Here is a 24,370-nt window from a genome sequence, read left to right as displayed (position 1 = left end):
CTCAAGAGATTTATTTATTTATTTATTTATTTATTTATTTATTTATTTATTTATTTCATGGGTCACAATTACAATCATTATTTAAATATTCAATTTTTCAAAATCAGCAAATTTTAAACCGACACAAATAAAATACTATACAATACTGTATACAAGTATATTGTATACTGTATATAATACTATATACAAATAATAATAATAACAATAACAATAAATACAATAAAATAGAAATAGATAATATATAATATAGATAATAGATAAAGGTCAAATTATTTCGTATATTTTATCCTATATTTTATATTTCAAAGTAATATTTAATTATGAGCGTTCAAATGAAGAACGTGGAGAGAGGACGAGAACCTTCATCATTGATATATTATAGGCCCCTTATTTGAAAGTAAAGCACAATTTGTAACATTATTCATTTGAGATGCTAATAGTGTAATTTAAATAAAGGTTGCTGTTTTTAGATCACTTCCTATCATTTTCAAAAAACGTAAATAATAAATATATTTAAAAGGCAGAGAGGCGAATTTATTGGATAGATTATGTGCTTTTATTTTGCATAATTTTTCTGGGAGTCCTCCGGTGCTCATTTACAGAGTGAATGAAAGACTTTTATTATGTAAATATATCCGATACGTCGAACGTGACGCATGATCAGCTGGGACTGTGAAGAAAAGCTTTGGCAAGTCAACTTACAAATGTTATTAAATATAAGAGACGGCTCGTGATTTTCTTCAAGAATAAAACTGTGATGTGACCGAAGTGACTGTAACTGCCCAGAACTGACGCTCGCCGTCAAAATCAAGGGTGCAAAATCAATTTACAGATGAACCTCCATCCACATGCATAACAATGGTGAGTTGTTTTTTATATGTATATGGCTTTGAGCTTCACACAAACTCAGTAAATTATTTCTCTGTATAATATTATAAAACAACAGTTATTGTAGCACGTGAAAATAATGTTATTCGTGCATTATTAATGTAAAAAAATGCCTGTACACTCACCAAATGCACTAATGCAACATTATTTAAATTTATGTGAAACAAGGTGGGTTTAATGTTAAAGTCCAGTTTATTTTAGAGCCTTCTAGTGTACCATGGCTCTTTCTTGAAGATAATCTTTTTCTTAACCCTGTTAACCTACACGCAATCACTGTCAAGGACTAGGAAGGGCACCTTCTGTCAATTGCTCTGATAATTACATACTTAATAATTAAGATTTCATATCATTTGGGCATGCTTTATGCATATCTATATGTTTGCTGCATTGTGCGTCAGTATGCATTTATTTTATTTGCAATTGCATTTTTACTAAGAAGCCTTATCTTGAGCTGTAAATATGTAATAATCTTTAATATTTTTCTTATTAAATAAAGTGTAATCTGGCAAGCATGAACTCATTTCAATGCTGGTATAATATTAATTGCATAACAACACAAAATGGACAGTAGTTCACAATGTCTCTTGCACTGATATCAGAGCTGATGCGCCTAGACAGATGTGACATCCTCAGCAGAGATAACTGAAGATGATGATGTCTCGAGCAGAGAGGAGATCAGACTCATAGGTTCATTCAAGCGGAGCCAGACACTGAATCCGGCTGCTCTGTTCGTGGACACAGTGCATAGTCCATGCATGGGCTACAGGACTAGAACATAGATGCTGAGGAATTTCAGACAGGATGCATTTGAAATCAGACTATTGAGAAATAATCAGCTCGATGAGCTTTCATCTAGAAAATAGAGAGGTGTGCAATTGAAATGAAAGCTTTGGATTTGGATCATATGCAATGTTATTTAAGCCCTGGAAATCTGATATGTGCTTGAAAGCCTCTCTACTGATGGTTTGGTTCATAGGACTCTAATGGAGCAGCATGAGATGAGATGAAGTCTGTGTCTTTTATGCAGTGAAATCCGAGCAAAGCCAGGTAAGCGAAAAACATTGTGCTTTTCAGGCAATGAAAAAAAATGCAACGTTGCACACTGGAAACTGCCACTGAAGTATTTTTGCAGATGCACTAATTGTTATTCACTGTCTCCAGAATCAGATAAATGAACTCCAGTGAAGCATCAGCTCAGCCAAAAGCACCTCATGTCGTTTCTGGTGAGAGTCAAATCATTTTATACCCAGCTTGTTTGTGCAAAGCTCAATGCATTCTGGATTTCATGATTTCTGTGATTATTTTTGCAGGTCTTGTTTTTTAGGTATCAGAATCATATTTGGATTTGATTCTGGAATGGGTTTAGTAGTCTGTATAGTAGTAGCACTTAAGGGATGTTTTTTATGGGCTGAAGATGTTCACTGAATAAAATCCATGGCCTGATTCTTCTCTAGTCCCTAGATATCAGCACATTTAATAATAAACGCCCTCATTAATATCCACCAATCCTCCATCTCACCTCTGAATCCAAGAGGATTGTGTCAATGTCTCAATCATGAAGAAATGTTCCGGATTCAATAAAGGTTCTATAGACCTTATTCAGAGCAGCGCCATGACAGGTATGAAAGTGAGGCTATGAGGGATAGACTTGTTTTTAACTGTGTTTTCAATAGCATCTGCTGCAAAAAGCTGTATAAAGCTATTGGATCACTTTTAATTTTCCACAGTTTATGTCTGGATTTTTGTCTCCTAGGGGTGTAACGTTACACATATTCATACCGAACCGTTTCGGAACAGGACTTCCGGTACGGGGCACATGTGTACCGAATGCATTACATTACAACATTAAGGTCTCCTGTTTGGGAACACTTCGGTTTCCCAGTGAATTATGACAACGGACAAAGACAGGTGGATAAGATGAAAGCAGTACACGACGAATACAGCGTTGTTGCCTTACCACCAATAATCACAATAAGCTCTGCGTTTTGTTACTTTTGATAAGAAACAAAGTGCCATCTTTCAAATTATTTCCATTTTATCACAAAATTCAAACAATAAATGCCGTTTTGACGCTCTGTGATGTGGCGTGACAGATCACCGTATAGGTGCCTCAGTTTAAGCGGCAGCGCGAAGCGCGAGTGAACACGATCATCTCTTCCTCTTTAATGCTTACAGAACATGAATGAACATCTGAAGGTATGTTGAAAGATACAGTACAACTTACTGAAACGTATCATGTAATCGCTCAATCAGTGTTTCAATGGTGGAAAGACGTCAATAAAACAGCTTATAAACAATATATTGTCACGAATAGCATTACATTTACCTCAGTAAAGTCATTCAGTGTCCACAGCTTGTTAGTTCGCTAGAAAAATGAACTCTTTTGCTAAATATATGCACTATATTAGCCTATATATTCATTATATTTTACTTAACTGTTAGTGATGTCTTGATTATTTAATGTATGTTTGAACAAATCTGTCATTATTTAACTGAACCTGTACCGAACCTTGACTTCATAACCGAGGTACCGAATGGTCAGTTTTGTGCACCGTTACACCCCTATTGTCTACTGAAATTTCTTGGAAAGATATTTTTGCAGTGTTTCTTCAGCAGAGCAATTCAAAAACACATTAAATAACAGTACAACCCACTGAAGAGATGTATGTCTATTCCTCACAGCCTCGCTTTCATTTCATAAAAATCAAAGATTGCGCTGCTGTGAATAAGTTCTGTAAGCATGGCTTGTTCATTAGTTTGTAAAAACAAACAAAAATCATGTTTGCAGTAATACACTTACATTGGATCATGTTTCACTCAGTAATACATAAATAAATACTGTCAAAATGATTAATAGCCATAAAAACTGATGTTAATTTTGCAGCAATACAAAATGTCCATTGCATTGTTTTTAACTAATTTTATAAAAGAACATTTTGACATTAAAGTAATAGTTCAGCCAAAAATAAAAATTCTGTCATCATTTACTCACTCTCAAGTTGATCCAAACCTGTATGAATTTCATTCTTCTGCTTACCGACATTCTTCAGAACATCATCTTTTTGTGTTCAACAGAAGAAAGAAATTCATACAGGTTTGGAACAACTTGAAGGTAAGTAAATGATGACAGAATTTTCATTTTTGGGTCAACTATCCCTTTAAAATCTTGGGTAAATTCTGGGAAATTACAGTACGTGTTCTTCCACCATTATTCATAATAATCAAATGTATTTAAATCAAATACTAATTTATATAAGTGACATTTCAACCATTATTAATATCATCATGTGTCTGCTAATGTCTCACTCATAAAAAAACTGTTCCAGATTAAGTAGTTTATATAAAAAAAAAAAAAAAAAAAAAAAAAACGTGTTTGCAGTAATGCACTTAAAATGGATTGTATTTTACTCCGTAATACGTCACATTATGGAAGTAAAATGTTAGTTTCATATTGACTTTTTGCATTGGAACATTCCTGTAACCAAAGCTTAAACAAACATGGCAAGTTTGATTTCCATAATCATCTCTTCCTTTTGCAGTGTCTTGCTTTGCCCTTCAGCCCACCCTTCCATGCATATTCATACTTTGGATGTTCATATTCACCTCCATATTCATTTGTGGGGTGGAGGGCATGTCTCATCTTTCCTCCCCTCTTCCCCTCAGGACTGCACCTGTATCTCCTCCCACTCACAAGTCCAGTCCATCAGCATAGAGGAGCAGTATGAAGACATCAGCCATCAGTGCTCGGTCAGTAGAGTCTAATAATAGATCATGGCTTCAGTGGTGTGTTTAAAGGTATCAGGCATTGGCTTTTCCTCTTTTGACAAGCCATTCAAGTGGAATTCACACGCACTGTTGGTCGCTAGCAGGGCTGAGTAAAAATTCAGAATTTGGAATTAGCTTAATGTGGTGCGAGTTAGAATTTGAATTGGCCACAAACCACAGGTTTTTGAAATGGAGTTTAAATGGGAATGACAGGAAGAGGAATTTACAGAATTTTCAATGTTCAGAAATGTAGTAGTCACACAGAGGTTTTGTGACAAAACATACATTTCTGATAATTTTTTATGAATTTAAACTACAAACAATACTGTCAATATTATACTGTATTATATTTGTGTGTGTATGAAAGAATGTGTATCTTATAGTGTTGTCAATCAATTAAAAAAAAAAGAAGGAATTAATCGCACATTTTTCTGTAATTAATTGCGCCTAACATTAAAGTTTTCATATACTTTTATATTGTAATAATTTCACATTTAATCTCCAAATTAATGTAGAAACAACATAAAGTTGTTTATATTTTAAATATTTGATCTAACAGATAGGAAATATCCAGACATTGAATAAAGTTATGAAACACTTTAGTCTTCACTGCATAATTTAGATTAAAATATAGATTAATTATAGATTAATTTTTATTAAAGCTACAAAAGTTATTCAGTTAAGAGCGATGAGTGATTTTCTTTTGTTCTTTGCGTAACTAATGACAGACTGTAGCAGATTTATTAGGCTGCTGTCACTTTAAGACCTGCCGCACATGACGCGGATCTGCATCCTATTTTCTTACAACTCTGTTCATTTAAGACTTTATTTAAATCATTTAATACTGTGCTTATGAAGATACTCGATAAATCAGGTATTTTGACATAATTTTGTGTTTTTGTTCGTTCGTGCATGAAAGAGAACTCAATGCGCCCCGCGCGCTATTTGAGGCGGCTTTCTGTGTGCATGAGTCATGTGTGTCTGTCACACAGACAGGAGATTTACAGACAGCGCATGCCAGTACAGGTTTAATCAAATTTATCACCCTTGAATGAATGATAGCATGATCATATATGTAATACAAGCTAAAGGATGACAGAAAAACGGATGCTGCGTTTATTGCGTTAAATATTTTAACGTGTTAAGGCTGATTTATACTTCTGCGTCAAACCTACGCCGTAGCCAGTGTTGCCAAGTCCTTGATCCCGCCAATTTGGGCTACTTTAACACTGTTGCCGCAGGTTGTTTTTCACGTCCGTGGGTTGAAGTGACCCTAAATAAAATGGTATTTAGCTCCTGGAATACCAATCTTATCAGGGAGACCCCCCCAGAAACACGATTGGGCTAGTTTTGGGCTAGTTTTGAGTAGCAATTGGGCGGGTTTTGTTGTGAAAACCTGGCAACCCTGGCTGTAGCTACATCGTGTGTAGGCTGTGTGTAGCACGCATAGAATACGACGTAGCTTGAGGGCACCTACCCAAAAATGTAACAACGCGTCAATTCTACACGGACCACAAATGTTGTGATTGGTCTACTTCAGGTAAAAAAAATCTGCGATAGTGTCACATTTCCTCATACGCATTTCCACTTGCGACATAACTACACTTCGATATTTATCAACAAGCTGCAATAAAAGTCGCTGTCTATTTGCCGCCATCACTGCTGCTTCTTCTTTGGCTTTTGCCTTGATACTGTGGGTTACACCATCAACATGCCGGTGGACACTGCCTACTAGCGGTCTGCATGTGTAATTGCACGTCGACACGGACAACGACGCAGAAGTATAAATAAAAACTGACGCTTAGCCTACGGCAGGGGTTCCCAAACACATTCCTGGAGCCTCCCCAACACTGCACATTTTGCATGTCTCCTTTGTCTGACAAACCCATTTCAGGTCTTGAGGTGCGTTCACGTCACCTCGTAATTCCTGTAATTATGAGATTCTGGTTTGTAAAAAGTGTTTACCTCCTCATAGAGCTCGTAATTACAACTTGTAGGATGGGAGTTTTCTGAAAGCTCCCACATATACCACGTGGCCGCTGTACCACCTGACTGCTGTAGATTCATTTAGACATTGATAGTGGTGCCATAGAAATGCATAATTCCCAGTCCAAGGATGTGAACAGCTCCGAATATAACGTCACGTGTTGTCATTTTAAGATTCCAGTAAATACGAGGTGGCATGAACGCAGCATTAGAGTCTCAACTAATGAGCTGATGATCTGAATCAGGTGTGTTTGATTAAGGAGACATGGAAAACATGCAGTGTTGGGGAGGCTCCAGGAATGTGTTTGGGAACCCCTGGCCTACAGCATAGGTCTGACGCAGAAGTATAAATCAGCCTTTAAACTGAAAAAATAATCCCATGCGTTAACTTAATAATATTGACAGCATCTATCTATCATCTTTTTTTTTCAATCATGACCACTGTCAAAATAGTTGTAAGATAGTTCTAGCATCTTACAACTATAAGAGATATTTATATAGATAGATAGATAGATAGATTGAACTCAGCTTAACTTTGTCGCATTGCCAACAGCCCCTGTTGTCCACATCACCTTAAATCATCAACTCTGATTTAAAATGAATGACTTCCAGTCACTTTGTCACTGCAAATTGTTGTCATTGTGAAAGTCACTCTAGGATACGCTATGTCTTGTGATGGACACATCAGTGTAGTCATGCCAATTGAAACGTCATTGCATATTCAGCACAAGCTCCAGTGAGGTTCAGATTGTTGTTGTGTTGAGCTGTTGTGCTCAAGTGTGTTCTGAGACTTTGAGTGAATCCATTGTGTTGGGCGTCACAAAGCAGTTTTTCTGTTCCATCGATGTGGATGAAAGCTCACTTGTGCTATTGTCCATGTCTTTGTCTGAAGGCATCTGTGGGCTGTCTGTAAATATTTCCCTCCTTTGCCAGAAATATTTGGTCTTTTACTGCAGCCTGCTGGGTCACTTTCGCAGTCTCCAGAGGCATTTCAGAATGTTATTCAATAAAAAAAAGTTATGAGCTTATAGAGTTAGCTAAAGTACAAAATATTGACATATTTATAGAAGCTACCTGAGTAATAACAAATCTGGTTTAATTGCAAAGAGATTTGAACATAAATCAAATTGAATAAACTCCCATAAAGCATTATGAATTATGTAATTAATCACAGAGTTTAATCTTTTTTTATTTCTAATTACCAAACACTACTACTGTAGCCCAATGGCTCTAGCAACACCAAGGTCATGTTTATTTGATTCCCAGGGAATGATAAATGTATATGACATTTTAAAAATGCTATTTATTTTAGTCTCTTATTTCACTAGTACTTTCAAAGATTCTACATCCCACTAACCTTCACCTAGACTAGAAATTGTCGGATTATAAAGATCAGTGTTTCTCAGTTATTTTAGTTTTATTTATATACTATTATAGTTTTTATTAATATTTTTATATTAATTATTAGCTTTTATTTTTATCTTTTACATTTTAATTTTAATTTTAGATAGTTTATGTGCTTTTGTAATTTTATTATTAGAATTTTTTTTTTTTTTTTTTTTATATTACTGTTTGGGTTTAAAGGGGACCAATAATACCCTTTTTACAAGATGTAATATAAGTCTCTGGTGTCCCCAGAATGTGTCTGTGAAGTTTCAGCTCAAAATACCCCTCAGATCATTTATAATAGCGTGTCAAATTTGCCCCTGGGTGTGAGAAAAAACACGCCGTTTTTGTGTGTGTCCCTTAAAATGCAAATGAGCTGCTGTTCCCGGCACACTTTCCAAAAGGGGGCGGAGCTTTAACAGCTCGCGCTTCGGTTGCTCAACAACAACAAAGCTGTAGAATCTCACGCAGCCAAAATGGCGATTGTCAGTAACGGTGTTCAGCCTTACATTGTTTAAACCGGAGTCGGACACTGATGGAGAGACTCAGGAAGAAGTTATGACTTTTAGAATGCAACTGGACATTTCTGAACGGTTAATGGATAAATTTATGTAGTTGCTGTGGAGTTGATTCAACTCATCGACTAGCACGTGCCGTCATGTTAATCTTTTGTGCAAATCCAGCGTTGAATTGACCCTCATTTGTGAAGCAGTCCGGCGTAAAATGACGGCATGGCAGCAACACTCTACTACAACAACTTCTCTAAAGCAGCCTAACATGGCCTCACCCCCTCTGTTGCGTGTTCTCTGGGGCAGGGTTTATGTAAATGTTAGGGTTAGTGATGTCACTAACCCGGGAAGAAGCTCGTTGTAGTCCCTACCCGCCATTTGTTGTAGTCCTTAAACAGTGAATTCTTTAAAAGAAAATATCTCCCTTTGCATTTAACTTTGAGCGTCATAACTTTGCAGATGTTGTTTATGCTCTAAAAGCAACATTACACACTAACTAAAGTTAAAAAAGCGAAATCATAATCAACCACCCCTTTAATTTATCTTTATTTCAGTTTTAGTTCATTTTTAGTTTTGGTTTAGCAAACATGTTTTTAATAGCTTTAATTAACAATAATTACCCTGTTTCTCAGTCATTATACTATCATGCAGGATAAAACTGATCTGAGACCTGCAAACATTCTTCCATGTCCCAGTCACTGGCCCAGCAGGTCAGTGTGTCATTCACAGGACAGGAAGTGTCTTATTATGTTCTATCAACGTTTGAAGTCTTCACCAGAATACCCTAGCGAACATCTAACAACCACGGCCACCACTGTGTGGAGGATTTTGTCAGTTTTACCCATGTTACAGTAGTAGAGTTCTGTGTGTATGTGTGATATGTTTGTTCATACGTGGACGCGTGTTTGTCTGCTGTGTTTATGTGTGTGACAGAGCAGTGATGTGTCTCCGTGTTCTGTGTTGACGGATGAAGATGACATCACAGATCTTTCCACTGACACCGCCCACTATCAGCTGCTGTCACAACTGGGTAGGGACCATGTCCTACTTTATAGTATGATACAAGTTAGTCATTCCCTGGAATCTCATGTTTATATCATGTAACTAAGGTTGATGAGTATTACCGTATGTCTTACTCTGTTCTTAATGTCTATGTGTGTGGATATTTTTGTGTATATTTGCAGGCCGGGGCTTTAATAACCTCAGTCAGGTGAGCATGGCACGTCACACACCGTCTGGCCGGCTGGTGGCAGTAAAAAACACAAACCTGGATGAGTGTACCGAAGATGAGCTTCTGCAGCTGATGGTGTGTAATACACTTATGAGAGCATCCCATTGATTTCTACTATTTGGAATTGAAGCTTTATTAGATTTAAAGCCTGACATATGAAATAATAGTCAAAAATATATATTTTTAAATCAAATTGTCTATTGAAACCTTAGAAAAAAATATGGAAAATACATTTTTAATTTTCAGATTTGTATGGTATTGGCAGCATTTCTATTGATTTGATTTATTTTTGTTTATGAAGGGAGCTTTTAATTGCGAAATGTTGTGAAAGCAGACTGCATACAAAAATATATATAGTATCTGTTCACACTCAATCAAAATTTTTAATTCAATTAATGTAATTATTAAATGATTTGATGATCATTTTTGTGACATGAGGTTATTTTCATAGTGACTGTTGGTGTATGAAATAACTGTTAAGCTCCAAAATTGACAAAAAACATTATAAAAAGTAGCCCATAAGACTTGTGTATTATATTTTAAGGTTTTTGAAGCCATACCATGATTTGTTTGAGAAACAGGCTGACGTCATTATTCAGGAAAATAACAGCATTGGTGTTTGCGACATAAGAGAGATTTTTTGACACTGTTATGATGATTGTCCTCGCATAGGTTGAAGAAGATTGACTGTAATTGTGAGGGCATTTTCAGGTTTTTAGACACTTACACACAAATCTTTCTCAGACAAGCCCATTGTGCTTGTGCATTTATAGTTTGTTCATATTAATTGCAGAATGAGGTTCTGCTGTCCAGACGGTTCCGTCACCCAAACCTGCTCACGTCCAGACTGGTGTTCAGTTCGTGCTGTCAGCTCTGGGTTCTATCTCCTCTCATGAGTTACGGTAAGAGTCCACAATCATCTCTCTCTTACCTTCTTTTTCTTTTCCCATCCTTTCCTTATGAAAGCTTCTCTGCACACGCCTCATTCAGGTTCTGCAGACTCTCTGCTCAGGTCGTACTTTCCGGATGGAATGAGCGAGTCTCTGATTGCGTACCTGCTGTACGGAGTGCTTAGAGCGCTCGAGTACCTGCATCACATGGGCTACGTGCACAGGTGAGCACATCATGGCTCGGTTTCACAGAGACTTGAATTAAAGGGTTAGTTCACCCGAAAATGAAAATTCTGTCATCATTTTCTCACCTTCATGTCATGCCAAGCCCATCAGGCTTTCGTTCATCTTCGGAACACAAATGAGAGATTTCTGTCCCTCCGTTGAAAGTCTTTTCACCCAAAACTCTGATGCTTCAAAACGTTCATAAAGAGATTGAAATGCTGCATCCCAATTCACCTTCTTATACTATGCCGTAAAAGTATGTACGGTTTTTGTGAAGAAAAAGTACATACTTTTGAGTGTGTACCAGAATAGTAGGCAAGCTTAGGACACACTACTTCATTATAATTGTGTGTTTAACGGACTGCTTAGTTATGTGCATCTTGTCACAGTTTAAATAGCCTCAGCCTCAGACGTATGAATGTCTGATGCATATGTCACACAAAATTGGAAACACTTCAGGAGTTTTGAAGTCATCATCTGACTGGCTGAATTCTCCAGGATTTCTGGGAGACGTGTGTGTTGTGTTCTTTAATGGTCCTCCTGGAAACAAAGTCGTTGTGATGCTAAATCCCCTCGTGGAATCAACTAAACGCTGGATTTTCAAAAACAGTGTTGGGGAAAGTTACTTTTAAAAGTAACTGTGTAATTGTGTTACTTAGTTACTTTTTATGAAAAGTAATGCGTTATATTACTTTTGGGTTACTTTTTCTCACCTGTGCTGGGCTTGCTTGTTTGTTTTTTTAATAACAACAACAACAACCACAAAATTATATTTTTGGCAAAAAAATTCACCAAAAGTGAAATGAATAAGCCTCAGGCTAAAGGAAATGCATATGTACGCCTGTACAGTAGAGGGCGCAGCTCAAACAAACCTTTTAGATGTGCTGCCATTCTGGATTAAAGAAGAATAGAAGAATATTTTGTTGTAAATTAAAAAAGTAATGTGTTACTTGACAAGTTACTTGAAAAAAGCAATCTGATTACGTAACTCAAGTTACTTGTAATGCGTTACCCCCAACACTGTTCAAAAGTATGTGAAGTTTGTGGCTCCATTGTAGAAGTAAACTTGCACAACATTCTTGAATAATTGAATGAGTGAATGAACAATTTATTAGATGCCTGCCGGTCTGTTATTGTAGGGACATAGACTTTACATTGTCACGCCCCTAAACATGACACAGAACAAAATGAACTGTGATTGGTTGCTTTACATGTCAGTCAGACAGCCTCTGGGCGGTCCTTGTCCAATGAAAGCTGCAGTGGAGCTTCTGCCGTCAGTCTAAAGGTCTGGCTACACAAGACTATCATTTAAACTGCCCTGTCAATCATCTCATCACAGATAAATCCTCCATATTCAATTTAATTTAATTTCCTGTCGTATTGAGAAGAAATGCAGTAGCACATTGATCTGCCAGTCGTGTGTCTTTCCTGCGGTGACTCTCCTCATGTGTTTGAATAATGATGCATTTAAAAGTTAAATAAAAGTTCACAATGCTGTTGCAGATAAAATATGTGGATAACATTGAATAAATATTTTTTTTGTCAGATTAGATGCTGATAATTAATCACTCAAACCTTTATATAAACCTCTCTACTTAACTATCGGTCTCGCACATCCGCCATGTTTGTAGTTTTTTTTTTTGTAGTTTGTAATTCTAATCAAATCCTTGTCCAACGCACAATGAGTCGTGGGCAATATTAGCCATTAAAGTGTGCATGGATCTGCACTTCAGATTTAACCAGAAATAGTAGACCATTCGGGTATCATTTGAATAATCATACTCATACTACTACAACATACTACAATTTAGACACACTAATTCTAATTTTAAATACTATTTAGGATGGATAGTATGTGAATTGGGACTCAGCACAGGTCTTCTGAAGAGATACGATCGCTTTATATGATTCATTTAGACTTTTATTCACATATAAACATTGATCAATGAACAATGTTTACAGCATTCAAATATGGTAAACGTATGGTAAAGCATGCTTGCTTGATGCGCAAGAACCAATGAGGTTTATTCTAGTGTGTCATGCAGCACGTTTGAGCTTCTGTTTATGTTCGCTGATCGATGTTTATATGTGAATAAAAGCATAAATACAATCTGTTTGTCATATAAAGCGATCGTATCTCTTCTGAAGATTTGGATTAAACCACTCAATACAATGGATGTATTTTACAATCTCTTTAATTTGAACTCTCAGTTTTGGGTAAATAGACTTTCACTGAAGGGACAGAAATCTCTCAGATTTAAAAATATCTTTATTTGAGTTCCCAAGATGAACGAAAGTCTTATGGGTTTGGAACAACCCATAATGGGTTTGGTGAGTAAATGATGACAGAATTTTCATTTTTGAGAGAACTATGCCTTTAATCTCGCCTCGTCTCATGTCTTCTTATCTCATCTCTCCTGCAGAGGTGTGAAGGCCAGTCATGTGCTGCTGTCAGCTGAAGGCCGTGTGTGTTTGTCAGGGCTTCAGAGTGTGTACAGTCTGATGAAGGATGGCAAGAGGATGAGAGCTGTGTTTGACATGCCTCAGCACAGTCCGTCTCTCCTGCCGTGGCTGAGCCCAGAGCTTCTGCGACAGGTGACATTTTAGGTGCAATCCAGACATAAAGCTGTTCCAAACAGTGGCATTATAGACAGCATAAAACAATAAATAATAAATGAAAAAAATGAAGTGAGCATTAGATTATGCAGTAAGGTGTCAGTAAGGTTGGTGTCAGTAAGGTTTTTTTTTTTTTTGAAAGAAATTAATATAATAATAATTAATATCCTCTGCAAGGATGCATTAAATTGATCAAAAGTGACAGTAAAGACATTTATATTGTTACAAAAGATTTCAAACAAATGCTGTTCTTTTGAACTTTCTATTCATCAAAGAATCCTGAAAAATATATATTACAGTTTCCAAAAAATATTAAATGGCAAAACTATTTCCATTGATAATAAGAAGAAATGTGTTTTGAGCAGCAAATCGGCATATTAGAATGATTTCTGAAATATCATGTGACACTGAAAACTGGAATAATGATGCTGAAACATAAAAAAAATAATTTTAAATTGTAAAAACATGTCACAGTATTACTGTTTTTACTGTATTTTTGATCAAATAAAGAGACTTCTTTCAAAAACATAAAAAAAAATCTTATTGGCCCAAACTTTTGAACAGTAATGTGTATATGTATATAGATGATGGATTTTTGTGTCTCTCTTTCTGTGATGAAGGATCTTCATGGCTATGGAGTGAAATCAGACATCTACAGTCTGGGAATCGTGGCATGTGAGCTGGTCAGTGGCAGAGTGCCGTTCCAGGACATGCCGCCCACTCTGGTACTGCCGTTCTTCATGTGTGTCATCTACTGCCATCTACTGAGAATGTAACTATGATGTAACTATGATTACTTCAGATGCTGCTTCAGAAGTTGCGGGGTTCTCACTGTTGTCTCCTCGACATCCCTCCTTACCCGCTCGGAGACATGGGGGCGCTCAAGGTGTCTCGCTCTGGTGTTGATTCGGGGATCGGAGAGAGTGTTGCAACTGGAAGTCTGACTCGTACTGCCACTGCGGAGAGACCTCAAAGCCCTGCCCCCAAAAACCACTCGGCTACTCTGCACAACCTGGTCCAACTGTGCCTGCAGCAGCAGCCTGAACGCAGGTAGAGACAGAGAGACAAATGAAGCTTTTATAAGAATTTCAACATGCACACTAGAAGTTTGGGTTCTGTATGATTTTTGCAATGTTTTTGAAAGCCTCTTATGCTTACCCAGGCTGCATTTATTTGATCAAAAATACAGTAAAAACAGTAATATTGTGAAATATTATTACAATTTAAAAGAACTGTTTTCTATTATGTGAATCTGTTATCTGTTTTCTACTATGTAATATATTCTAAAATATAATTTATTCCTGTGATGGTAAAGCTGAATTTTCAGCATCATTACTCCAGTCTTCAGTGTCACATTCTAAATAGGCTGATTTCTTATTATTATCAATGTTCAATTATCAAAACTTTACTAATGTTATAAGCAGAATACAGGGGAAAATTTAAATAATACAAAAACCGAACCTTTAAGGGTTAGATTTAATTAGGAATCAAATTTAATTAGGATTGTAGAGAATTCTTTTTTTGGAAACAAATTGTCTATAGAAACTTTTATACTATATATATATATATTTTTTTTTTTTTTTTTTTTTTGCAGGTTTTATGGTAATTTATTGATTGTGACATGCTGATTCTATTCTATTCTAAATCTTTATTAACATTAGAAGTTGACTTAAAGGGATAGTTCGCCCAACAATGAAAATTCTATCATCATTTACTCACCCTCAGGTTGTTCCATACCTGTATACTTTTTTTGTTATGTTGAACACAAAGGAAGATATTTTAAATAATGTGGGAAACTGAACAGTTCTGGGGCACCATTGACTTCCATAGAATTTTTTTTTTCCTACTATGGAAGTCAATGGTGCCCGAAAGTGGCCTGGCTATAAACTTTCTTCAAAATATCTTCCTTTGTGTTCAGCAGAACAAAGACATTTATACAGGTTTGGAACAACTTGTGGGTGAGTAAATGATGACAGAATTTTCATTTTTGGGTGAACTATCCCTTTAAGGGGAAAAAAATTCAATACAGTTTGATATGGCCCCTTTATCAACAAAAATTTACTCAGAAGATTAGTTTATACAGTGTGACACATTTATCTGTTGGGGTTTGCTGCAAATATACAGCAATATACATAAGGTGGAAAACAGTAAAATAATTCCATAGTCATCGCACAAAAAATATATTTTGAATGAAATAATGCGAAAAATATATATTTTATTTTTAAGTGTTTTCTCTATTCACCTGGTATTGGTAGGGCGATTAAAGAAGAAGAAAAAAAAATCACCCTGTCTAGAGCATAAAAAAATTCTCTTTCTTCTACCTTTTTATCTTTTCTGAATCCCACGCAATATGTGTGTGTGTGTTGTATAGGCCATCTGCGACTGCTCTCCTCACCCACCCCTTCTTCAGACAGGTAGATTCACCCTTTCGTCAAGCTTTCACTAAATTTACCCTCTCTTCAGTCTTAGAGTGTAACCTAAGTAATTCATGCATTGATCTGTGTGTCTTCCAGGTGAAGAAACACACGAGGGACTCTTTCCTTAGTTTGATGTATCCGGCCGTGCCAGTGTCCTGTCCTCCAGACACACCTCCATCAGGAACACCGACCCAGACCTGCAACACCCCGTCTCCCACCGATACTGAGCCAGAGGACTGCATGTGGGACTTCTCCTAAACCTCGCTATCCCTCTCTTATCCACTTCCTTTCTCACACAAACCTTGACCCAAGCAACTAGCGATAAATATATTCCATGTTAATCTGTCCTAACCAGCTGCCACATTTTGTCATTCACTTGGTTTGTATTTATGTCATATCAAACTACGGTTGCCCACCCACAGTGAAATCTCATTGGTCTAAATCCCCTCTCTTTATGGACCAAAATATTGATGACATCATCTTGCACTTATGGGCGTATCTACATTTTTAGCCAATCAAATGCTCTCTAGAATGAATACATACCAGCAGCCTAGACATTTCCTGACTAGCAATAGCAAGTATAAAATCATTGTTAATGGCTATGACCTAAACTAAAAGCCTATTAATACATTTAAAAAAATTATTAATTAATTGATAAAATAAAAGTGAAATTGTGATATAGTGCGGTTATTAAATCACAAAGGCTGCTATTTAATTAAATGTATGCACTGCATATTTCACAGTGAAGCACAGCAGTGTTTTCAGTGTCTCTGAGTGACTCGGTTCGCAGTAAATGCTGATCCACATGACCTCAGTCCATGCACAAAGTATTATTATTATTATTATTATTATTATTATATATTTTTCAAATACTTGATTTTAAATTTTACAGTGACATTACAATAGTAATATTTATTATTTTGTTCAATATTTTTATTTAGTAAAAATATTAATATGATTATTATTATTATTATTATTATTATACTCATATTTATGGAAGCTTGTTTCTGGCACTAAATAAAAAAGTAATTGCGACTTTTTATCTCACAATTCTGACTTTTTTCTCAGAATTGCGAGATTTAAACTCGCAAATACGAGTTTTAAAGTCAGAATTGCGAGTTATGAGGTCAGAATTGCATGTTATAAAGTCAGAATTCTGACTTTTTCTCAGAATTACGAGATATAAACTCACAATTGAGTTATAAAATCAGAATTGCATGATATAAACTCGCAATTCTGAGAAAAAGTGTCAGAATTGCGAGTTTATGTCATGCAATTCTGACTTTATATCTCGCAATTCTGAGAAAAAAAAAGTCAGAATGGTGAGATAAAAAGTCACAATTGCCTTTTTAAAATTATTTCATGGTGGAAACAAGCTATCATACATATTGATATATTATCACTACGTTTTGGCAAAATTGTGCAGCCCATACAAACAAGCACAGCAAATCTAGATCATTTTTATTTAATCGCAGTTTTTATCCGAAAAATCTCAATCTAAATTTATTCCCCTAAATCGTGCAGCCCTACTTTTAGCTATTTTTAAACAAGGGTCAAGTCCTTTTGTTATATCCCGCCCAACTTCCTGTAAAATACAGGAAGTTAAACTGCACTCGTCAAGCCATTTGATAGGTCTTTAAATGTCAAATACTGTATGCTCTGATTGACTGTGAATTTTTTCACTTCATGCAACATTTTCACATTCATTATGGACAGAAAAATGAAAGAAAGACACGCCATGACTTGTGTCTTATTCCATGCTGTGCGCTCATCTGTATGCTGCACATTTTTTTGTAGGTCACCCAAGTATTCCATGCACACTGTGCACATACAACAGTATATACTGTTGGTATGCTATTCCCATTAGACCATGTCAGTGTGTGATCAGAGCTTCCTGTTTGATGTTCACAGCAGCCAATCACATCATGAACTAACTGCAGATCACTGGATTTGATCCAGCTCCTATGAGTGAGGTCATCAAACTGAGCCATGAATGCCAGGAGCCAGATGTCATGTATGAATGTGTGTGTGTGTGAAGGTTATTAGTACATCACCCACTCAACCTGTGACCGTGAACGTGTGGGTGTGTGTACAGTATGTGTGTATCTCTGTGTTCAGATTTCCAAAACCCTCCTCTTGCTCTTTAAGAAGAAACTGCACATGTTTTAATCCTGTGAAGATATAAACCAAACCATCAACGCTGTGCTGTTCAAACGGCCATCAACACTGCCTCAACATGTGCTCTGGAACGAATCAAGGTCAAACTGAAAGGACTGAGCAGTTTTAACTGTGACTGATATTGTATTCACTGATTTTTTTTTTTTTTCTATGTTAACTGTATTTAGACATATGATAAATATATTCTTACTCTGTTTCTTAACTCATTGGTGTCCAGTCATTTTTTCTTTTCTTTTTGCCTTTTCTTATTGCAGTGGATTCAAATGTGAAACTCTTAACTTAAAGTTCCTGCCAATTAAAATGTCGGATAAATAATTATCGGTAACACTTTACAATAAGGTCTCATTTGTTAACATTAATGCATTAACTAACATGAACTAACAGTGAGCAATGTATTTTTAAAGCATTTTTTAAACCATTGTTAGTGAATAAAAATGTTCATGTTAGTTCACAGTGCTTTAATTTTAACAGATACAACTTTTAATCTTAAAATTGTATTAGTAAATTCTGGGATTTTCATTAACTAAGGTTAATAAGTGCTGTAGAAGTATTGTTCATTGTTAACTAATGTAGTTAACATCTTAAATGAAACCTTATTGTAATGTGTTACCTAAGGCCTAACTATACTAGTTTATCTAATTTTTGTGATTGTTATTTTTGAGCTCACAAAGTAATATTTCATTTCCAGCAATTTGTGTTGCTTTTGATGAACGTTGATTTGAACTGTACTAAAGTATTTCTGTATTTGCGCTCTTTGGCCAGCAGGGAGCAGTCATAGGTCATAAATAGATCCTTCACTTTCTTAAAAAAAACATATTAATCTTGTAAAATGAATGTGTTCATGTCAAAATAACGTAAACGTTACAAAGGAATCATAGATTTAATTACATTAATTTTTAGATTTAAAAACTGCGAGGACCGTTTTTTAACAATGATTACATATATCACAAAACATTTAAAAAATAGGACAAGAAACTCGAGGTAGAGCAAGGCAATAAATTACATTTTCAGACAAGATACAGTAACCAGAGATAGTCTACTAAGAAGAGTAATTCACAAAACATGTAAAGCAATACAAATTAAACACAATAAATGAGTAAAAATAAATAACATGAAACTTAAAAAAAATTAATCTTCAGGAAATCAGTAGGTAATAATGAACGACGACCGAATTATTGAGGTTGAATCTACCTGTGCTTCTAAGTTGAAGGCGTGTCATTAATATTAATTACGCACGGTCATGTTTATGCAGTGAGCCTACTTGGTTGGCTGACGGGCATACGTTCTGACATTGGCATGTGATCGCTAAGCAGTTGGCGAATGATAAAAGCGTGGTTATTAATATTAATTAGATTACGTAACCGAACGCCAGTTTCAGCCACGCCTTTGCGACTCACATGAGCTCCACATAGGCAACGTAAAGGAGTGCGGCCTGTCGTAAAACATCTACGAAGAAAACACACACAGGCGCGCGCACACACACATATACACACACACACACACACCTTCAAGCCGCCCGATCCTGTGCTGTGGCTTTGTAACGAGCCGTCGCAGTCCAGTGCGATGATATTCGTCATATGCATCCGGGCTGTCAGGCTGATCTGGTTAAAAAATGAGTCAAAAGCCAGTTTGGGTTGTTGAAACTGACCTGGTTTAAATGTCAGTGGCGCTTTCAGTTCATGCAACATTCCTGGATTCGTAACCAGAACATAAGCTTCGGGTCAGGAGTTTCGACAGGCTGTTTTTGTTGAGGCAGGTGAGTTTCCGAGTAGTAGTAAACTGATTTATTAATGCAGAGATCTTATTAGTCTTGTATATGCCGTTGCCATTTGTTATTATGATCTGATATTTATAAAATGACAAGTCTTGACATTAGTGGGGGTTTCAAAAGTGTTAAATCTAAATCTAAAATAAATATTTTATTCAAGAATATGTTGTTGGACATATCTTTACAGAATTGCACAAGTGTTGAATGTTTTGACACCTTCTAGTAGTGTCTATCTAAATGTAGAGTCAGTATTTTTGTCTAGTATCTATAGCATACAGTAACAAAACCTAGAGTTTTAGATCAACTCTTTTACTATGTGCGTATTTTTGGGTATATATTAATAAAAAGTGCACAAATATAATATGATATGGTCAATGCTGGAGTTAAAATGTAGTTTACATGACTTGCAGTTTCAAAGTCAGTAATATAATGTTGGCTCTGTGAACATGTTGAGTTGGCTTGAGATGATGTCATGGGTCTCTGTTTATTTTGGGATATTTTTTTCTTCTCTCAGAGTCATGTATTGCACATTTACTGTTATCTGTGGCATGCAAATATGCTTTTGAGAATTGCATCTAAGCACAGGGCTGTTTTTAATATGTGCTCTATTTGTCGACAGGGCTTGGAAGAACAGAGGAATTTTTGGAATATCACAAAGCTGCTGGTGGAAAGTGCCGGAAACGCACAAGTCCAAGTCATCTGGGATTCGTACCGTTCACATGATGGATGTGATTTCACCGTGCACAGAGGAAATGACACGATCTGTCACCCTGGATTAACACCGACTCCTATTCACCCATTGGTGGGATTTGTGATCCACGAGCAAATGTGGCATTTGGGCAAACTCCTTTTGGCAGGATGTTAACGCCATGAGGGCTCGGGAATATTGATCACATTATTATTGGGAAGATTTCTGCCTACATGCTCAAAGCTTGCAGTGCAGAATGGCATCGACCGAGAGACTGTATGAGGTTTGGATGCTGTACTGCAATAAGGTAAACAGCTTGCAGTAGATGCACTTCATAGAGTTAATGCATTTAATTTCTCATGCACATTGCATCTCATGCACTAAGCATGACCAAATAATCTCTTTGCACATAAGAAGGAGCGCTGTTTTATTTATTTATTTCTTGTGCAGTGCATGTGGCTGGTACACTGTGTTCTATACAGAATGTGAACGCTTGTCATGACATCAGAATGCCCTCTGGAGAGATACATTGATCTCAGGTGGTTGTGAATGTTCATTTTTCTGTTCACTGATGGAAATTCTACCAACTCCCTCCGTGACGTCATGTAATCAGACTTAACTCGAGATAATTCAGTGCATAGTGATGGATTGTGTTCTGGATATTCTTCCTCATTGACCCCAGATGCATTTGGGTTGAAGAGAAAATAATGTTGCTTTACATTACAATATTTAAAGGGGACCTATAATGCCCCTTTTACAATATGTAATATAAGTCTCTGGTGTCCCCAGAATGTGTCTGTGAAGTTTTAGCTCAAAATACCCCACAGATAATTTATTATAGCTTAATATTATTATTATTATAGCAAATTTGCCCCTATTTGGGTGTGAGCAAAAACACACTGTTTTTGTGTATGTCCCTTTAAATGCAAATGAGTTGCTGCTCCCTGCCTGCTTTCCAGAAGAGGGCGGAGCTTTAACAGCTCGCGCTTCAGTTGCTCAACAACAACAAAGCTGTAGAATCTCACGCAGCGAAAAATGAGGATTGTCAGTAACGGTGTTCAGCCTTACATTGTTCAAACCAGAGTCGGACACTGATGGAGAGACTCAAGAAGAAGTTACAACTTTTAGAATGCATCTGGATGTTTCTGAATGTTTAGTTGATAAATTTATGTAGTTGCTGTGGAGTTGACTCAACTCATCGACTAGCATGTGCCGTCATGTTAATCTTTTGTGCAAATCCAGCGTTGAATTGACCCTCATTTGTGAAGCAGTCCGGCGTAAAATGACATTTTAGCATGGTAACAACACTCTACTACAACAACTCTTCCTCTTCTCTAAAGCAGCCCAACATGGCCTCACCCCTTCTGTTGCATGTTCTCGGGCGGGGTTTATGTAAATTTTAGGGTTAGTGATGTCACTAACCTGGGAAGAAGCTTGTTGTAGTCCCTACCAGCCGTTTGTTGTAGTCCTTAAACAGCGATTTCTGTAAAAGAAAATATCTTCCTTTGCATTGAACTTTGAGCGTCGTAACTAAACTAAACTAACTAAAGTTTAAAAAGTGAAATCATAATCAACCACCCCTTTAAAATACTTTCTCTGATCCCAGTTTAATATGTAGAAACAACTGTAAGTAAACCTTTTATATGTCAATTTCCCCCCAAAAGTGACTGTTTGTGCAACATTGGCTCAACCAATGCTGTGAGTTTGGGGGCGGGGCTAACTGTTTGACTAGCCAATGCCAGATAGGGGGAGTGTTCAGGCAATCTGTTTTCAAACATTATTTTTGCAATTCCATTTTTGTTAGTGGTTCAGAAACTACACATTTTCGCTTTAAAGAGCCTTACATCCCTTGAGATAATCACTAGACTAGATAATTTGGACTACCTCTGAAATTGTAAAACTTGTACTTTTTAAACCCATTTTCAAAAGTTTGCCTTTTCAGGCCCCCAAAACGCCAATGCAAACTGGCATTCAGATCCGCCTCCGTTCAGTTAGCAACGCCCAACTTCCTACGATCCAATCAATTCCCGAAGACAAAGTCTCGTCCTACTTTTTTTTTTCTCATTCCAAAAGCCTCTTTACTCGGATATATGTCGCAATACGGAAGTAAAGTCTATCTCAACTTCCGTTTCATGTAGACTTCAAAGAAATCTCAACTTTGTTGCATCACTGGACACGCCTACATCCTGTCGCCAACTGTCAGTGTTGCTCGTGTGGCCGCAAATGGGATCATGTAGTAGTGTGTCGGTGGTAGTGTGAACTTTCATCTAATATTTATATTTTACTTTAATTCAGCTTTATTTTAATTGCAGATTTTTAATAATTTTAGTTTTTAACAGCACTGTATAGCTGCAGACTGATCTTGGCGAGTAGTTAAACACAATAGCATACTTCCTTGTCTTTGTGTTTTGTGTTGCCAGTACAGATCTTTAACTACTAGGTTACCACCACGCTCGTATTGTCAGATCCTTGTTGTTATTGAGACTGTTGTGATTATCAGACTGCGGTGAGGTTAGGTTGCTGTACAGGCGATTTAACACTGTAATAATAATCCAGAACAAATGTAATAATAACACATTTTTCAGACCGTTATCGTTTCTACAAGAGAGGATATTTTGCTTCCTCAAGAGCCCAAGTGTCTGCAGTTGTCAGCAGTGTCTTGTGGGTCTGTCATGTCAGCGTAATACAGCGATTAGACCATGAGCCCCTCAGAGCCGCGGCTGTCCACAGGGACTCAGGACTTATCCAGATGACCCGTCACATAAAATAAGATTTTCCTGAACATTAGCCTTTGGTTGTGGCAGCGGGCGTGTGATTTAGGTCTAAAATGGATAAAAGAAAAGTTGGAAATGGGATAAAAAAAAAATAAAACACGTGCACGTTTCACTGATCAGGTTTTAAATGATTTATCTATGGTTTATTTGAATAGGGACAGATACAATATACATAAATAAAACTGAAACAACAGCCATCCAATGCAAGTATCGTAGTGCTTGTAGCGAAGACTAATTTGCAACACTCATTCCTAAAGCTTAAATCATGAGATATGATGATAAAAGAGCATCATGAAATATGATCTGTGATATATACTATGGAAGCTTGTTTCTGCCACGGAGTAAAAAATATTAAAAAGGTAATTGTGACTTTTTATCTCACAATTCTGACTTTTTTCTCGCAGTTGTGAGTTTATATCTCACAATTCTGAATTTTTTTGTTGTGATTGCGAGTTTATATCTCATGATTTTGACTTTTTTGTCGCAATTCCATGTTTATCTCACAATTCTTAGAATTTAAAAAGTTAGAATTGCGAGGAGATATATACAAGACTTTTTCTTGCAATTGTGACTTTATTTCTTGTAATTCTGAGGGGGAAAAAAATTGAATTATGTGATATAAGCTCAGAATTGTGAGGGGAAAAAAGTCAGAATTGCAGTTACCTTTTTTAACTTTTTTTTTTTATTCCATGGCAGAAACATAATATTCTGTGAACAACACTTTTGTTTCAGTTTTTAATCAAATAGTTGTGGAGTCTTGACACTCTCATAGTGAGATGTTCAAACTGCCAGCTCGTCCTTAACATGATTTCCGTCATGAGCTGATAGTCAGAAGTCCAGTGTGGTTTTGTTTGCTGCAAAAATGACCTTTGCTTTTGTTTATGGTTCCTGCTCTCATACATTAACCAGCCTGTGATCTTCAGAACGCAGCGTGAAGTGACATTTCCTCTTAAGCACGCCAATGCAGCCTAATGATAACTGTTATGTCTGTCAGATTAACGTTTATGTATGTTGGCAGACATTACGACGGCTTTTGCATTCTGGGACAT

The 24,370-nt window shown here is 36.5% G+C and overlaps 2 protein-coding genes across 7 annotated transcripts in view; both read left to right on the top strand.

Moving 5' to 3' along the window:
* The first annotated feature begins 623 nt into the window (after positions 1–623).
* Positions 624–18,295, top strand: stradb (STE20 related adaptor beta). 2 transcript variants are annotated; one of them, XM_051897691.1, is made up of 13 exons: positions 624–861; positions 1,865–1,935; positions 2,050–2,111; positions 4,552–4,635; positions 9,468–9,564; positions 9,719–9,840; positions 10,559–10,667; positions 10,756–10,879; positions 13,304–13,475; positions 14,117–14,221; positions 14,299–14,546; positions 15,868–15,910; positions 16,010–18,295. In XM_051897691.1, the coding sequence occupies exons 3-13, from the start codon at positions 2,100–2,102 to the stop codon at positions 16,169–16,171; spliced, it is 1,278 nt and encodes a 425-aa protein (XP_051753651.1). In that variant the 5' UTR covers positions 624–861; positions 1,865–1,935; positions 2,050–2,099; the 3' UTR covers positions 16,172–18,295. The 2 variants fall into 2 exon arrangements, with proteins under 2 accessions (XP_051753651.1, XP_051753652.1); XM_051897692.1 differs by lacking the exons at positions 624–861; positions 1,865–1,935; positions 9,468–9,564.
* Positions 18,296–19,532: 1,237 nt separating this feature from the next.
* nbeal1 (neurobeachin-like 1) overlaps positions 19,533–24,370 on the top strand; it is a 68,555-nt gene continuing 63,717 nt past the window's right edge. For 4 of the 5 annotated variants that reach the window (XM_051896596.1, XM_051896595.1, XM_051896594.1 and 1 more), the window contains exons 1-2: positions 19,536–19,847; positions 20,479–20,854. In XM_051896596.1, coding sequence (XP_051752556.1) covers positions 20,804–20,854 — 51 coding nt within the window. In that variant the 5' untranslated portion in view covers positions 19,536–19,847; positions 20,479–20,803. Of the gene's footprint in view, positions 19,848–20,478; positions 20,855–24,370 lie in introns of all 5 variants that reach the window. The other variant, XR_007930573.1, reaches the window with a different exon arrangement.

Source organism: Ctenopharyngodon idella, chromosome 6 (genome assembly GCF_019924925.1).
Source record: "Ctenopharyngodon idella isolate HZGC_01 chromosome 6, HZGC01, whole genome shotgun sequence".
NCBI classification, from domain to species: domain Eukaryota; kingdom Metazoa; phylum Chordata; class Actinopteri; order Cypriniformes; family Xenocyprididae; genus Ctenopharyngodon; species Ctenopharyngodon idella.
This window is presented reverse-complemented; position numbering and strand designations above follow the sequence as displayed.